A 17361-nucleotide genomic window follows, 5' to 3' on the forward strand; every position below is an offset into this window, starting at 1 on the left:
TTGATGAATTGCTTCTGCCTGTATGCACAGCCACTATCTCTTTTAGCTTATGATTCCCTTACCAGCTAGTTACATTATTGAAGTTCATTTAGATTCAGAAACAATTTCCATTTAATTGCATTTATCATTAGCTCATTCTGGGGTAGGGGAAGAACCTCAGGGAATATGGTCTATAAAATATATTTTGCCTCAAAGGGTCCAGGGTGAATTAAGCTACACAATTCAGTGAGATTCAGAGTGAAATTATTTTGTTTAGCCTTTATATTTTCTGGATATAATACCAATATATCACTCTCCTTGCTTTGTCCACATGACTTACTACTCTGTCGTGCATGCAAGCATGGCTTGTGTGCGCGAGATACCTCTGTTTCCCATTACCTGTAGTTGATTTTACAAGGCACTGCATAATTTCCTATTCTTAAATGAAAATGTAATTTCCCCTTTAAAATGTATTTCTGATTACTTTTCAGACCTTGGCAACTTTATTTTACTAAGAGACATTTGTAGCACAGCCGTAAAGCCAAAATTAGGTTTATTTCATGAAAGTGAATGGCAGAATTTGTTCTGAGTCTCTCTCAAAATGAGCAAACTAAGTAACCTATAGAAAGAGAAGAGGCTTTTAAAAATGGAATCATTTCTTTTACAGGCTGTTAGTGTGTGGTGTATGTCCACACACATACATGTGTATGTTTTTCTTGAGTTTATTGGTAGGAAATTCTTTGAACTTGTAAACCTGAATTATTAAAATTTAGTGACTTAGAAGAGTTTCAAAGTCATTCTTAATGAAAATGTTATAATTTTTTAAAACTTTACAAATCATCTCTTGTCTTACGCATGTTTATAGCCTTGGGTTCAGTATTGCTGCTTTTATTAAGATGGGACTTGGTAGGCTGTATGAAAGGAAGTCTGTGCTGGAACTGATTGTTTTGAGTTTGAGAATGCAGCTAATCCAATGTAGAGAAAACTTTAATTCTGAAATTATATCAGCTAGAAAAAATTTCTACTTTGTTATATGGCTGAAATGTCTGAAAACCTGTTTTAGTTTTTAGGAAAGAAAAGTAACCAAAATTACTTAAACTCTCTAATTTATAGTAATTTGTGAGTGTGAAAGGCCAAAATTTAACCCAAAATACTATGTTTGGGGGGACATACATGGCCTAAAGTCTAAAATGTGATTTATTTAAAAAGGATCTAATGAGTTGTCCTTATTGTTAAAACCTCTGCCAATCTTTATGGTTAGGCTCTTGGAAGTTATTGACTCCTTTTGGGGGAAGTTATAACTTCTGTTTCTGTCTGATCTTTTTCTGTTTAGCACCATTAAATTATTTTTTCCCCTGCTGCTTGTGTAATGTAGGATCTTTGAGCCTAATCACAGCCAAAATGTACAGAAATCAAACCTGCAGCTACTTTCTATTAGTAAAATGTTTCAGCCCATTATTTGAAGAATTGTTGATTTTGTATAGATGTTGGTGCTTTTTCAATTGAGGGACTGGAGTTTTTTCTTTTCTTGTTGGTGATACCTGCAGTACATTAAATAAGGATGGAAAAAAGATACTGAATTTGGGGGAATTTTTGTTTCTTAAAACTTTTTTCCTGGGACATTTGGGAGGAGACATGTCTAATGCTTTATATACTTTCATGAGTAAAAAAATGGTCATTTTAAAATGTCATTTTTATCTTTTCAACTAAACACTGTGCCCTTACATCATTTCTTTGTAAATGTAAGTACCTTCTGCTTGCTTTGAAATTGTTCTTAAAAATCAGAACATTTTCCCTAGAGAGTAAATTCATCTGTGTTATTTAAAAAACTGGTATATATGCCTGACCTAGTTATTGTTACAGTGTTTATTCTGTGTCTGCAGGAAGAGAGACCTGAGAAAGGTCTAGGATAGGTTGAAAAAGTGGAGATGATTTCAGAACTGATAAAATCGAACTTTGTATTTCTAACTCAGAACTATTTTTTGCTATGGAATTTTTACCTGGGAATCGTAAAAATTGAAGCCTGCTTTACCAAGTGAACTAGGCACTAGAGCTCTGAGTAGCTTCCTTGTTTTCATCCATCTCTGCTATCCTGCTGCTCATCCCTCCATACCCTGCGGACCCCCACTCTGACTTCTTCCTCTGATCTTTAAAATTTGCTTTGTAGAACATTTTTCTTTGTATATCTCATTCAGGGATTTTCTCAGTAAGTTAAAAAATGGGCTAATTCAGATAATAAATTTTACATATTTAAAGGGCAAAATCTGACATGTATTCAGTACCTGTGCCTTGTATTAGCATGAATGGAGTATACAGTCACCTCCAGCATAAAGAAGAACCTTGGAGATGCTTTCAGTTTTACTGATTATTTAATTTTGTAATCAGTTATTTCCTTGAATTAAGAAGAAACCTTTGTTAAAGTTGAAACGTTGAAATGAATACATTAGAAAGGCAGAAAGAAGAGGAGCCTACTTATATGTAATTTTTCTTTGGTCATAAAAATAGTATGAAACACTTTTTAAAATTTAAATTACCTATAAGCTACTTCTGAATAATTCTGGGATTTGGATTCTAAAAGGATGATCATAGTTACAGCATTTATCTCTAAGGCATTTAAAAACTTGAAGCAATTTATAAATCTGGATTGTTCATTTCACACTTTGCTGGGGAAAAGGAAAATCACTGTATCCATTTTACTGTCTTTTACTGTTGCTGATTTAATTTTAAGTTTGTATTATTTAAAACTTGAAGAGAATAAATGATTGGAGGATAAGTATTAACTCATCGTGTTAACTATTCAGAAAGGATCCATAAATGTTTCTTTTGTAATTCAGGCTTGGGATTTTTAAAAATTATAGCATAAGAGAGCAAGTCTCTTAATTTTTAATGTGAAAAAACTTTTAATTAAAGTTAGGATCAGAATTAGTTCTTCCATACAAAATCTGTTCTTTTTTCAAGTGTGAAATAAGATTCTACTTTTAATCTGAAAATCTACAGAACAAACGTATAGTTGTGTAAAATTAATATTTTCCTTGTTCTGAATATCTTGGTGGAAACTTGAATGGTTAAATCTACAAAATGTTCTACATTTGTAAATTTTGCAGACTGGAGTTAAAATGGAAGCTTCTTGCATTTAGTTCCTCAAGTTCACATCTTTATATTATAAACTATAAACTGTGCTCTCACCTGCCTTCATTTAAGAACACTCCACAATCAGTCAATTACAACGTAAAGTCATATTTTTATTACTGTTTTCAACAAGACTGCTTAGGGTGAGGGAAGAGGTGTGGGAGAAGGAGGGGCACATTTGACATTGGCACTGAGACACAGTTAACATCAGCAAAACTTTGTTTTTAAAAGAAGAATTTTACATATAATTAAATACTTTTTTTTTTTTTCACTTGGTGACAACATTCAGGCAACCCAAAACAAAGTGGGGAGGATGGGAGAGGGAGAAAGAGAAGAGGAGGAGAGGAGGAAAAGGGAGAAACGACTATATTTTGATTTGAAAATGTACCTTGGGTTTCATTTTGTGGTGGCAAAGCCCGATTGCTTCTTTTGTGTGACCTTTTAAATTCACATTGTTTGGAAGAAAACGATCACTTTTGTGCAAGAATGTGATTTTGGTTGGGTGGTGGGTTTGCTCTCCTTTTTGTTTGCTTGTGAATTAAGGAAGTCTTCTGCCGGGTTCCGTTCCTCTTAGGTGGCTGACAGGAAAAGTTTGTGTCTGGAGGTCTCGCAGCTTGTCGCCGAGTTGTGTGTCTGTCGTGTGTTCGAGAGCATTCCCGTCCGTGTCGCTTTTCAAGCAGTCCCCAGCGCACTATAGTTTGTCCAGGCTTTTGGGATTGGTGAGAATCTCCCTGGCCAACCTCCAGGTCTGCTTGGCAGCGCTCTCCAGGGCCGAGTGGGGCTTGCCCTGGAAAAGGTCGAGGTTGGGCAGAAAGTAGTGGGGGCAGCGGCGGCACTGCAGGCAGGAGATGAGCTGCAGCAGGATGCCGTTGAGCCGGTCCCCGAGGCACGCCTCGTCCCAGTCCGTTTCCCGCGGATGCTTCTCGCACTCGTACAGCAGCAGCGTCTTCATGTGGTAGTTATTGAGCGGCTGGCCGGGCAGCTCCAGGTGGCGGTCCCGCAGCGTCTTCAGCACCGAGAGACACTTGTTTCGGCAGCCGCCCATCAGCAGACGGTTTTCAGCCTCCCCAAACTGGAGCACCCAGGCGTCGCTCTCGGCGGAGCTCTGCTTGCCGGTCAGCGAGTAGCACTCCTTAGAGAGCAAGTTGAACCCTTCGGCCTTGACCTCCGCCACCCGATTGGGGCCAGGCCAGGGGATGTGGGGCATCGGCCACTGTGCCGCGCTGCGGGGCCAGATACCGGTGCACTTGAACGCGGGAGTGATCTGCACCACGTAGCGCTCCCTGATGCGCAACTTGACCTCGCTGGTATCCGCGATCATCTTGACCACGTCCCGGTAGCTGCACTTGTCCACCGCCTGAGCCACCAGCGTCTGGAAACGGGAGCGAATCTTGCGTGCCGAGAGGTAGCCGGACGCCGTGATGAACTCGACCCAGAGAGACATGCTCCGCTTCCGCCCATCGCTCAGTTTGAGCACCGCGCAGCCGGGCAGCGAGCCGTCGTCCACGAAGTTGAAGACGCCCATCTGGTTTAGGTAGAGCACCACCTCGAATTCCGTGGGCGAGATGACCTCCAGACCCTCGTAGCGGGCATCGATCTCGCTCAGGGAGCTGATGAAGCGAGGCTCTTGCACCTCCACCTCCTTGAGCACGTCCGAGACCACCTTACAGACCTCTCGGATGGTCTTGGCGATGGCCGCCTTGCGCGCCTGGCAGCGCTCGGTGTAGTATTTATTGAGCTGGTAAACCAGCTTGGCCTGAGCGGCGATCATGTTGGGGCACAAGTCCGGGCTGTACACCGGCGTCTCGCAATACGTTGAGGGATCCAAGGCTCACGCGCTGGTGGTGGCCCTGCGGCTTGCGAAAGAGGCACTGCGCTCCCCTTGAGCCCCACGTTCACTCTTGTTTCCACCTGGGCTGACCGGCTGATGCTTCAGCCGTCTAGCGCTTTCTTTCCCCTCTTTTGAAAGCTTTTTTTCTTCTCCAGAAAATAAGAAAAAAAAAATCTTTGAAAAAGAAAAGTACCTGCTGGGACTTTTTTTCCCTTTCTCTTGATAAGTGAAATGAAGATGTGCCTGCGGGCAAGATGAAGGGAAAGAAGGGGGGTGGGGAAAGACAGGGTGAGACGGAAAAATTCAGGTTACCAAGAGGTTAGGCTTAGACGTCTGCAGCGGAGATGGTCCAGAAATCTGGAAATGAGGTCTGTTAAGTGCCGAAGTAAATTTAAAAATAAAAGCAAAACATTCAGTGTTTCATTCTTAAACTTCTCTCCCACGCTGGTAGCACTTCTTTATTCAGCTTAGGTGAGTGCTTTTCTCCTCACCGTCCCCCAAATGGAAGGTGAAGGGTGTAATTAATGTCCAGAGAGCAGCGAAGTGCAACTCAGCCCGCAGCACGCGCAGAGGTTCTCAGACGCCTTGCACTCCCAGCGTGTAGGTCTGCTCTCCGCTCAGGGGGTCCTCTGGTAGCGGTTTTCCTCTTTTCCTACTGGAGGCGTTGTTTGGACTGGGTTGGCTTGTTTGCAGTGGGTTCTTCTTGTCTTTCTCTAGGTGCAAACCTCTGGAAGTTCTTTGATTTTCATTTCTGCTTCGTAATTTATAAATTTGGCTCTCACAGAATCTGTTTTAGTGTGACGAAGTCCTTGCTTGCGTTGCATCTGGGGTTTAGTTATAACGACTTCAGGATTTTTCTTCTCCTCCCCCTTTAGGTTGCTTGTGCAGATTCCACTTTCTGAGTCGTCTCTCCCTCCTCCCCTCCGATCTCTCTCTCTCCCCCCTAATCTCTCTCCTTCTCCCTCCCTCCCTCTCCCCCTCCCTCTTTTTCCCTCTCTGTCTTTTTCCCTCTCTCCCTCTTTCTCTCCCCCCCCCACCCCCCACCCAATCTCTTTCTCTTCCCTTGCTGTTTCCTGGAGTTATTTAGTTTATGAATGGTCCTGTACCATCATGAGGGGGGTGGAGCTTCAGTTCCTACAATCGCTATCCGAGCTGTCAGTGCTGTAGCCAATCCCAGAGAGAAGACAGGCATGCTTGGCAAACAGTAGCAGCCACCGCTGCCCTTGATAAAGAAAGGGAGGAAAGAGAGAAGTAAGAAAATAGGAGGAGATAGTAGAAGTCAAACGCTTACACACATTTTACAGCCCCCTCTTCTTTATCCTCCGCTCTTATCATTTGCAGGAAGAAAAAGAGTATATAGAGAAGGGACTTCTTGGAGATGGCTGGAATGATTCAAGGGAGAGTGGCAGTGGTTCAGAAAGGTTCACTTTTTTTTTTCCTTTCCTATCAGCATTGTGAAGAAGGTGCAAACTCTAACAAAATTACTTTCGCTTCAAGGCAAACGGAAGGAGGAAGGGAAATCTGGGAAAGGACCTAAATTTTTCTAGATTTTCTCCTCAGGCAAAGTCTTCCTTTTCTTCCCCTCCCCTCTCATTGTTGCCAGGAACCCTAGCAATTGCTGTATGTGTGCGCCAGTTGGGCAGTTGGGGGGGGGGGTTGGACATGGGGTGAAGGTTTATAATCGTAAATCTCTTTTCAGTAATTTCCATATGCTGTTGAAAAACAAGGCAGGACACAAATAGTGCAAGTACCTTGTTTTATAATTACTTCATAATTAAGATTAAAATATATTTAATATTGTTTCGAGAACTAACTTATTAGAAAATATGTTTGTGAGAAATGGTGCAGATTTATATATGGTAGAATTTTGTTGGATATACTTTTAAAATAAACCACTAAAATTTTAAACTTAATAAAAACGAAGGGAAGTAAATGTGAACTGAGTTAAAGTTTTCTTAAAATGTTTATGTTACAAATCTAATTTTGAGTATATTTTTCAGGCGGTACAGAATTTCTCTTGTAAAATCATTTTATTTTCATAATTGACTCTTGCTTTTAAAAGACTTCACTGCTGCAAAAATCTATAAACTATCCTGTTATTGATTACACAGATGGCTTGCTCCTCCCGTGGCATTTCAGTGAAACTCACGCATGTGCTTTTAGTCTATGTATTAGCCTTTCAAGCTGAACCTATGGTAGCCTTTAGGTACTTTTGGTTGAAAAAGCTATGACAGTGTTTCTGATTTGCTTAGAATTGAAGGTTTATGTTTGAACCTCAGGTGTGTGGATTCTGAGTCTTTTTAGGACACATCAAGTAGATGGGAATGCTTTTAGTTAGATTTTGGACCTTATGTTCTCCGATAATGCTATAAAAATGAAAATCTATGAAGCCGATTGTGTTAAGACTTCATTTTGCAAACTATATGCGGCTTTGCAAAACCCCGTGGGAAGGTTTGACTTGCTCTCTTAAGGCTGAATCAAGTGAACCCGAATTAAGTTGCAGAGGGAAAGTTTGTTTCATCAGGTACTTGCTGTCAGACACTTGGACCTCTTGGTTCTTTCTTACACGTCTGGTGCAGACCACTGGCATCTTGTCATCCCTTCACTCGTTGCTATAAGTCTCTTTCTAATGAAGTTTGCCCTTTTTGTCCTTTTTGAATCAAGTCGGATTTGTCGTCCGCCATCCATCTCAGCAGCCGGGGTTGGAAGAGCAGTCCGCGGGACTCCGGAACGCCGAGCTGTAGTGACTTCTCGGGAGTGGCGGTGGCGCCGGCGGCCGCGGGCTCTGGCGGTCTCCCGCCTTCCCGGGCACTCGGCTGGCGTCGGACCCCGGGCCGCGGGGGGGATGGACGGGACCGGCGGTCCGCGCGCGCGGGCGCCCGGGCTCTGTTGGCACCCGGGCAGCTGGCCGCGGCCGCAGCGGCGCTCTGGGCAGTGGCAGTGGCAGCAGGGGCACTTGGCGGCGGGGGCGGCGTGAACGCCGGCGGAGGATCCCGCGCGCCTTTTCCCGAGGGCCGTTGCTGGGCGGAGACTGGCGGCGGGGCCGGAGGTGCGGAGCCTGCCCTCCTGGACCCTCTCCCCGCGCCCCCGGTCTGAGCCGCCCAGGCCTGGCGCGAGGACCGCCCGGGCCGCGACGCCCCGGGGAGCGAGCATGTGCGCGAGGCCCCGGGTGACGGCGCCGGCCCGCCTCCGCGCGCCCAGCCCGCCGGCCGGCGCCCTCCGCGCGCGCGCCCTTTCCGGGTGGGGCGGCCCGGCCGAGCGGAGCTTCTCGCCGCCTCTCGCCGGACACCCCCCGCCCCCTCTCCTCCCGGCTCGGCCCGCGAGGCCAGTCCTCGTCCTACCCTGGTCCCCTCACTGGTCCACTTTTACATACTGAGGCCGAGGGATGATAAAACGTTACAAATGTTTTGATTTAAAAACAATTCATTACCAATTTACCCTGTCCGAGGTAGATGCTGTAGTAAATAATAAATCAGTTAAACAAAGGCGACTCTAATTTATTGCCGTGGTACTAATTAGAAACATCATTTGAGCAATAAACTTAAACACTTCCAGCAAATAATGCTCCCGCTTGCTGGTCCCCTTCCCCCCCCCTCCCCCACCCCAGCTCACTGGCTGCCTCCACTCCCAGAGCAGCTTCAGCTGTGTGTTTGCGGACCGCTCTTCCTCTGGTTGAATAATTGAAGGGGAAACGGTATCCGAGGAGGCTGTAATTGAAGAGCCCCTGTCACCCTGCTTTTATGTATGTTAGTATAGAAGTCCATCAGCAGCTCCTTGATGGTGTATTAAAACGAAGTGGCAGCCGCTTCTGCAGGAGATACCGTATTCTATTAAAGGAGACCAAGTGAGAGAAAGAAACTCTAGAGGCTAAAAGCCACTTCAAGTCTTCAGACCGATTGATCTGTATTCTCTTGTTATAATCCGTCTCATCATACTTGAGTTAATGAGGCAAAAGAGGGGGAGCGGAATCTGATGGTCCTTGACAAATTCATTAGGGAGGCTGCAGGACATTTTATTTGACTGTTAAACATCTTGTTTGTTTGGTTTAGGCAGTGCCAACATCAGCATGCTTCTGCCCAGACTTATCATGTTGGTCTGGCTACAGACATTCCTAAAAAGAGAAGGAGGACGTGCAGTGTGTGATTTGAGTATTTTGTTTTGGATTTCATGTAGCTCATAACCTTCAGACTTCTCTAGGATTTACCTTCATCGTCCTTACACTAGGAACATTTTATAAGACTATAGATGATAATACTGAGGTGGGCATGTTTTTAGTTACTATAAACTCAAATATGTATGTTTAAACCTTAGCCTGAAAAGTTCCTATTTCCTTAAAAAAAAAAAAAAGTGAGTCAAATTACAGCAATTACTGTGCTAGTCTTTGAAAAATGTGAATGTTTAAGCTCCAGAAGAGTAGCCAGGTCATACATTAGATCCTATTTTTACATGGTCGTGGTTAAGTAAACTTTTAATTATTAATTGAATTTCTCTTTGCAGTGAAACACTTATGCGTACAGAAACTGGGGAATAAAAATTTTAACTCTTTATACAAATACAATGTTTTTGAAAAAAAAATTGTATATTTTAATTTGAAGGGCTTTTTATATTTAAAATCAGAAGCAGAACCAGGTACTGTATGAATGGTGCTAAAATAAGATGATGAGTTGACAGAAAATGTAAAAAGCTGAAAATATTTCTAATTGAATAATGGGCAAGTAATTTAGAATATTAATCTTATACTACAGTGCTTGATTTTCTCAGTTTATCCAATTACAAGACTTTCTTGCATAGAGAATTCAGTCATATTTTCCTTCAGCAATTGACTTAGGCAACCTCAACTTCAGTTCTTTGAGAAACAACACTGTCTTCCATTTGCAGGCAAACAGTATGAGAGAAAAAGAAAACTGATGCTCCTTGCCTGTCATTTTCATACGTTCCTGCACTGCTGATGAAGCTTGAACTGCTGCAGGGAGTGTATGGATTTGAAAAGGAATGATTCAGGAGTGCATGTTGTGTTTCTCAGAGCAAGACCAAACTAATGGCCGAAGCCAGTGCTTCTGTACATCTGACAGTTATAATCCTGTTTACATTTCCAGGGAATTCAAAATCCTTAAACTGTTTTATTTTTTGCTGATCTTTACTTAGAAATGTGCTGAGTTAAACTGCAGAGCAGGTTTTACTTTATCATATCACTGGGACTTAAAAGATACCCATTAATTTATTATCCCTAGAAACAGCATGTAGTGTTTTAATAATCTTTGCTAAAGAGTATGGAAACTTTATACCAGGAAAAATTTTAGATTTAAAAAATAATCAGATTATTGACTTAAAAATATCAACTGTCTGAAGGATTTATACTTTGGGGAAAACAAAAGATCACATGTTTACCTGTATATATTCTTATCCTCTAAAATCTGACTTTAAAAATATAAATGCACATTGCTAAGTGTTTGTTTCTTATATGCTTAATCATTCAGAGTATTTATAGAAATGCTTAATATTTTTAAGAAAATTCTTTTTTAGGGGATCAAGGTGTAAAAGGGAAAATAAGTAAGTATTAAATTCCCCAATTTAAAAACTATTCCAGTAAAAACAAGAATAATCCAAACATAGTTTGTTAGTGTATTAACTGATGAAAGTTCATTGATGAAGATATTAAAATATCTGTAAGAAGCTTCAGTAGCACCAACTGTTAGGATTATATGGTACACATTCAAAGTAAAATCACATTTTCTTTTGTTCTATGTCAAATGATCTAATTTTCCAAAACTCCTAAGTGTGAGAGAAATTATTTATAAGCTATTGATAATTATGACTGAAATCAATCTGGAGAATGATCAGTCATTCAGTGTTTTCTTTGAGCAGTTCACAATAGTTCCTCTTACTTTAAATGGTCAGTCATACTGTCAAAACAAGTTGTTTTTTTAAATTTCCTTCACAAAATAGCTTTAAAAAAAAAAAAGAAGAAACTCAAACTTTGTAATCACATTGATTGGTAAGCCAAGGATATTGTTCTCGTTTGAACAGTTTCAATTTAGTGTTCTATAAAGTCAAAGGGATGGTCTTAACTTTGCATTACTGAAGCCTCAAACGCTATTGAAAAATACTTCTATATACCTTTTGAATATTATTTTGTAGAATTAAATTTGTTTGGGTTACGTTGGATAATATATTTGATTAGTGATATTTATGCTTATTAAGCTTTTATAAGTCTAATTCTGTGTAATTTAGTAGGATGAGACAATTGAAAATACAGTAGATTTTTTTTCAGAAGTTTAGTACCAACTGTGTATATGAGTACTTTATTAAGCTATTCATAAGGTCATATCATCAAGTAGACGATTATAGAGCAAAGAACTTGTATTCAGGAAAATGGAAGCGAGCAGTTTTTAGCCTGGCTGAAATGTAAAGGCAACATCATTGAGCTAGGATATGCAGTGTTAAGACAGTCTTAGTTAATTTGGCGATGATTTTTTAGAAGGTATTTCATTGAATTTACTATATTTTCACTTCTGTCTTTTAACTTTACCAAGAAACATACACATTTTGAGTTGCAGGAGTCACATTCCTTTACTTCTATAAGATAGTTCTGAAAAGTTTGAACAAATGAAAGTCTACCTTGTCTGTCTTCTTTCCTTCCTTCCTTCTTTCATTTATTTTAACAATTTTTAATTTAATATACTCTGAGCTATATATTATATTTTCCCTGTTTAATAACATTGACATCATGACTTACTGTAATTTCCAACAAATGAAAGTGTGCTTTTACTAGAGCCAATTCTTAACGATTTATGGGAGGATTATATAATTAGTGGGTTATTATTTATGTGTCCTCCATCTTTGAGAAACAAACTTTTACTGGCCTTTAATATCACTTCCAGAAGATAGAAAATCAAGATTGTTACTATTAAACTTGATGCTAGATAAGTCAGGCTTTTGATTTCAGTTTCATTCAGTTCTATTTGGAACATTGAATTGTTTGCTTTAAAGAAGATGTGGTTTCCTTTGTTTTATAAGATAATAGTACTGACTCACATGTAGAATGTTTCTTGGGATCTCAGAGCCATCCCCACTCCTGTTTCTACTTTCTCTTGCGATCAGTGCCAGACATTCACGAAACAGATGATGGAGAGGAGGGATGTTGATTATGCCAGTACTGAGCGGTGCTTAGTTCAAAATATAAGACTTGGTGTTACGTTCCATATTTCTTTCAGTCCATATGAGACATTTTGTGGATCTCTGTTTAAAATTTATCAGTTAAGCATACTGTAGGTAAGTTTTTGTTACGCTTCAGGAAAACTAGTTCTTTTCAACATCTGTTTTTCTTGAAATATATAGGTTCTGCAGCACTCCATCTGTATTATTAGTAGTAGTAATCTTGAATCCATCTTCTGCTACAATTACAGGAAATTTTTAATAGACTTTGTGGTATTTTTAATGAAAATGTTAAAAAATCTAGCCTATTCCTTCCTTTAAACACTACGAATAAAAGTGATGTGCTGAGAGGTTTCTGTGATTCCTGGTAGTGGTCAAATAACAACACCAAAAATCCTTCATTGGCTCTAATCTACATATAGAAGACATCTGTGTAGTATAAATGAAATAATATTTGATGATCTAAGGAGTGGAAACTTTTCCTTTAACCATGTGAAGTAAAGCTGGGATATAAAACAGCTGTCTGGGCCTATGTATATCAAGATTCTGCCAGTCTGTTTCTTTTCTGAATTTTCCCTTTCTCCCTTCCCTTATTATCTTTGGATCCTAAAGAATCACTCTCTTACTTTTTGACTGGTTTTGTCTGTAGACAAAACCTGGGTTGGTAGGTTTAAATCAGCCTAGATAGAGTGAAAAATCTTTGATCTACGACTATGACTTTTTCCAAATGATTTGCTTGCTGGGACAGACACTATCCATGCCCTTTCACTTTGCTATCAGATAGGTGCACACAGAGGACCTGAAAGGCTACCAGATGCAGAGTTTAATCATCTTATTAGATAAGTGAAGGGTTCCAACCTTACTTAATTAGATCTTATATTTTTAATAGTTATTTGTTCTGTTGGTTATTTAACCTTGATGGTTAAATGTTCTACAGATCTAATCTTTCCTTCAAATTAGTCAAAACTTTCTATAAATTGTATTGAAAATTAATGAAATACAAAGCTATGGTTTTTTGTTTTTTTTTTTTAATGTAAGTTTGTTGGCTGTCACATAGCTTACCTGGATAGATAAGATAAAGGGAGACATACATTACATTTAAAGTCGGTCAGTTGTGTCCGACTCTCTGCGAACCCATGGACTATAAGTTCCATGGAATTCTCCAGGCCAGAATACTGGAGTGGGTAGCCTTTCCTTTCTCCAGGGGGTCTTCCCAACCCAGGTCTCCCGCATTGTGGGCAGATTCTTTACCAGCTGAACCATAAGGGAAGCCCAAGAATATTGGGGTGGGTAGCTTATTAAAGAGTGTTAGTCTAGGGGATAAGAAGCCCTGAATTTTTACCCTTCCTTGGTTACAAGTTGTGTGAGTGACCTTGATCAAGTCATTATCTCTACTCATATTTTCTCCATTGTTAAATGAGGGGACAGATGAGGAGTTTTTCTGCCTCTTCTAGATAGTCAGAAATCTATAATTGCTTACCCCAACATGATCAGAGTTGTTGTTTATATCTTTAGCAGTTGATTTTAAATCAGAAATCTTTTTGCACACATTTAGAGTTTCAGTGCTTTTCTGATACAACCATCTGAAAGTTTTCAATGTGAAAATAATCACACAAAAAAAAAGCTTACAAATGGTTATAGTCCATATTTTAGACTTTAGGGCAGAATGCAAATTATAGATTGAAGACAGTTGTGAGGGACATCCCATTAACAAGTTGGAATAAATTCTAAGAGTATGCTAATTATTGCTTGATAAGAGTTGGATCACAGAAATGTGAAAATGAAACAGGCTGTGTATTTTTATATATTTAACAAAACTGTATGTGTTTAAAAGTGTACACCGTGTTGGCAGGTGTGTTTATTTCCTCAGGCTGCTGAATTGTCTTTCAGTGTTTCTGATATTTTCACTAAGATTAGCTAATCTGTAAATATTGGTTCTTGAAGCCAAATAAAGTTCAAGTTCACAATGAACTTAAAGGAATGTTCAGTCTTCTCTTTAGAGAAATGACGTTGCTTTAAGCAACCATAACATTACCATATTTATGTTGTGATAAAAGATAGACCCAAGCAGGGAAATGGTTTTCAAAACATGAGTCACTAAAGTAAGTTTTATGCTACTTTCTCATGGTTTTCACTTGTTTTCATCAGAAGATCTGACAAGCATAAAAGTGTTAACATCTTTTACTTTACAGATGTTCTTAGTTTTCCCTCAAACTGTAAAAGATGCTATATCAGACTAGCATGGTAGGAAATAATTTCAACACCTCCCTTCACTTATGCAATAACTTATTATTTGTCTGAGCTTGTGGATATTTTTGGAGAGAGGGAAGTGAGACAGGAAAAGACAGCATACTGAGATCTAATTGTTCTCATTTTGAGTTATAGATCAATCAGTCTGTCTGCTTTATTATAAATTCACTCTAAAATAGCTTTTCAATGGGCATAGTTGAGTTATTTTTATGTCTATATTGTATCCTTTGGAAATCCCTTGTTAATGTAGTAGGCATGGCAGGTGACCACCGAGAGAGTTGCTGATGGACACTCTGTGGGTTTGCAAAGTGCAAGCCTAAAAGACTAAGAGACGAGAAATGTATTGCTATTTGTGAATTTATGTTTTATCTCACTTCACTTGAAAATTTATGAGTAGCGTGGCTTAAGGGTGCTGGAGTTGTGTGTTCCAGGGCTTGCCCCTACTGATAACACCCTTGTTGGCGTGAAAGTGCAATGCAAATTATGACAGTTACAACCTTCTGTTTTGTTTAACCTGTCAGTAGATTTCCTGGCTCAGTGCTGAGGGCAATGGTGTGTTCAGCTAGTCCATATTCGCCTAAACTTAAAAGGTCAGGTTTCTACAGGCAAGCCTAGTCAAAGCCTAATTGATGAGGAGGGCAGAGAGACAGAATTTACTGTTCTGTTGGCTAGTTTCATATCGTTAGGTTGTCCTGAAAGCATCAGGCAGTCACAGCCCCTTTCATGTAAGTGCTGACCCTAGACAGGAGCTGACAATCAAAGGAGGCAGCCACAGGAACCAGTGCAAGTAGGCTATTGATTTTTCAGTTAGGTCTAAGTAGTTTGTAGTATGGGTAATGGGTGACAGAGGCAGGTATGTCATTATCAATGAGCTCCAGAACAGTCGCCACAACCCTCTCTCATATTTCCTTCAGCCCTGACAGTATACTTCCAGGGCCAGTCAATAAATCGCCCAACCCTTAACTGACAAGTGACTTGGAGGTTTAGGTTGAGGGGTGGAAGTTACAGAGCTAACTCCCCTACTTGAACACGTACTGGATCTCGGAATTAGTAATTATGTTGTAAGCTTTGGAAATTTTGATTTGTAAAATTCTGTGCAACTCAGTAGAGTTTACTTTTAAGCTTTTGAGAATTCAAAAAGCATTTTTACTTTGTTTAGAAATTAAGAAATGTTTGTAAAGATAACCTGCAAGCACAATTAGGTTATTGCATGGTTTTGCTTTTAATTTAGACTAGATCCTTGCTTATTCATGATAACTCTGAACTTATAAAAGTTTAGTAGTTAGAAATTGCCCCTAAAGATCCTTTTTAAATCCTAATTTCTTCTGAAATGTTTCGACTGCAGTAGAAAAAAAACTCGAACCATTTGTAAATGTGATGTATTAGACACTAAGCAGTTACTATTTGACCTTCAAATTTGTTTTATATTACTTTTCACAGAAAAATAGTTAGGAATTGAACATTTAATGATTAAAGTTTGATAAATTATGGTTGTTTCTGAATTTAAAAAGTGAGGCTGATACTTTTTTAAAAAGCCTTTTGTATAGATATTTACACTTAAAGGCAAGTACAGTGCATATTCATTTAAAAGTGTAACAGGTTTTGATTAAAAGTACACATGTTCTAAAAGGGATATAAGATGATATAAGAAATATTTTAAATTTAAGCCAACATCTACTTTGTTATAAAATTTAAGTAGTATAAAGAGAAGATATTATTTATAACTAGAAAGTGGGAGTTTGGATTGTACCAGGATCCTTGCAAACTATCACATGCTTACATTTTTTTTTGAAAACTTTAAACAAATTGAAATAAAACAGAAAAGTAAATGTTTTTTAAGACTTCCTTAAATAACTTATCGCTCTGATATCTTGTTTAACACTGTGATATTGTACAGAACTGCAGTTTGAGTCTGTAGTATCATCTAGTCATGGGGTACCATGCATGGCCACATGAATCACTTTTTTTTTTTTTTTGAATCCCTTTCAGTTGTCCGGTGCAACTGAAAATACCATCGCTCGGCCCCGCTCTTATTTTTCTCACGTAACCAGCAGGTTAATGCACACTGATAGTACGGATGCTTAAATATTTTCTTGAGTTTGCAGTGACATGTCTGGGTGAATACCCCTGTCTTCCTTCTTAAGAAATGAAAAAATACACAATTGAAACATAGTGAAAGATGGCTACTATTGAAATGTGACCATCTTAGTTTTAAAGAAGCTTTCATATTATGTGATTAATATTTAGAGGAATTTTATTTAGGTCTCTGGCTTTAGTCCTCCTTTGAGATTTGCAGATTCTTTAAAGCAAGATTCCTTGTAGAGTCATCGTTTTCTCCCTGTTTGTTGCTCATTCTCTAACCTGTGTTTTTCTGCTGGATTAGATAAAATATTTAGTGAGAATCTTGTAACCTCTATATTGTCAGCTATGTTATAGGTACAGTGTCTTTTGCTGTATTTGAAATCTTTCCTGAATGCAGAGTTTTATAGGAATGTAAAAAAAAAAAAAGCTGAAGAAAGGGGGACAAATTAAATTTTCATGAAAGAAAATCCTAATCAGCAGTGACAGTGTAAGAGAAAGATGATTGCCACTTGGTCATTGTGGAGAGGCACTTAGATTTGGTGTCAGTGCTTCTGTTAATGATGACTAATGTCTTTCTTGGAGCAAGTGCATGCTCCAACATACTGCTACAGCCCAGAGAGAGGGCTCAGCAATAGGCAGCACTCGGCAAAAGCATTAGGTGTCCTAAAACAAAGGCTTTTTAATGCAATCAGTTTGACAGTCTCTATTATTAGAAGAATGCAAACATAATTCTAAGGCATTTGTCAGCACACTTTAAGTTGTTATAGGTCCAGTACTAAGAGATCTTATTTTAACATTAAAATGTAAAGAATCTGAGCAGTGTTAATAAGATATGCTCCCCCATTTTGTCACTTATGGAAATGGGCACACGTGCTGCCATTGCACAAAATCACTGGTGTTAAGAAAGTTTTAAAGAGAGAGAAACACGCAGCAGA

At 39.4% G+C, this 17361-nt stretch overlaps 2 protein-coding genes across 6 annotated transcripts in view; one reads left to right on the forward strand and one right to left on the reverse strand.

The window, feature by feature from the left end:
• The window catches only part of LRBA (LPS responsive beige-like anchor protein), a 748625-nt gene that overhangs the window by 434156 nt on the left and 297108 nt on the right, over positions 1-17361 (forward strand). The window lies entirely within an intron of this gene.
• MAB21L2 (mab-21 like 2) lies at positions 3201-5910 on the reverse strand. Its single transcript, XM_040251467.1, has one exon. It carries the CDS (start codon positions 4877-4879, stop codon positions 3800-3802), a length of 1080 nt encoding a protein of 359 aa, XP_040107401.1. The 5' UTR covers positions 4880-5910; the 3' UTR covers positions 3201-3799.

Source organism: Oryx dammah, unplaced genomic scaffold (genome assembly GCF_014754425.2).
Source record: "Oryx dammah isolate SB20612 unplaced genomic scaffold, SCBI_Odam_1.1 HiC_scaffold_12, whole genome shotgun sequence".
Classification (NCBI taxonomy): Eukaryota; Metazoa; Chordata; class Mammalia; order Artiodactyla; family Bovidae; genus Oryx; species Oryx dammah.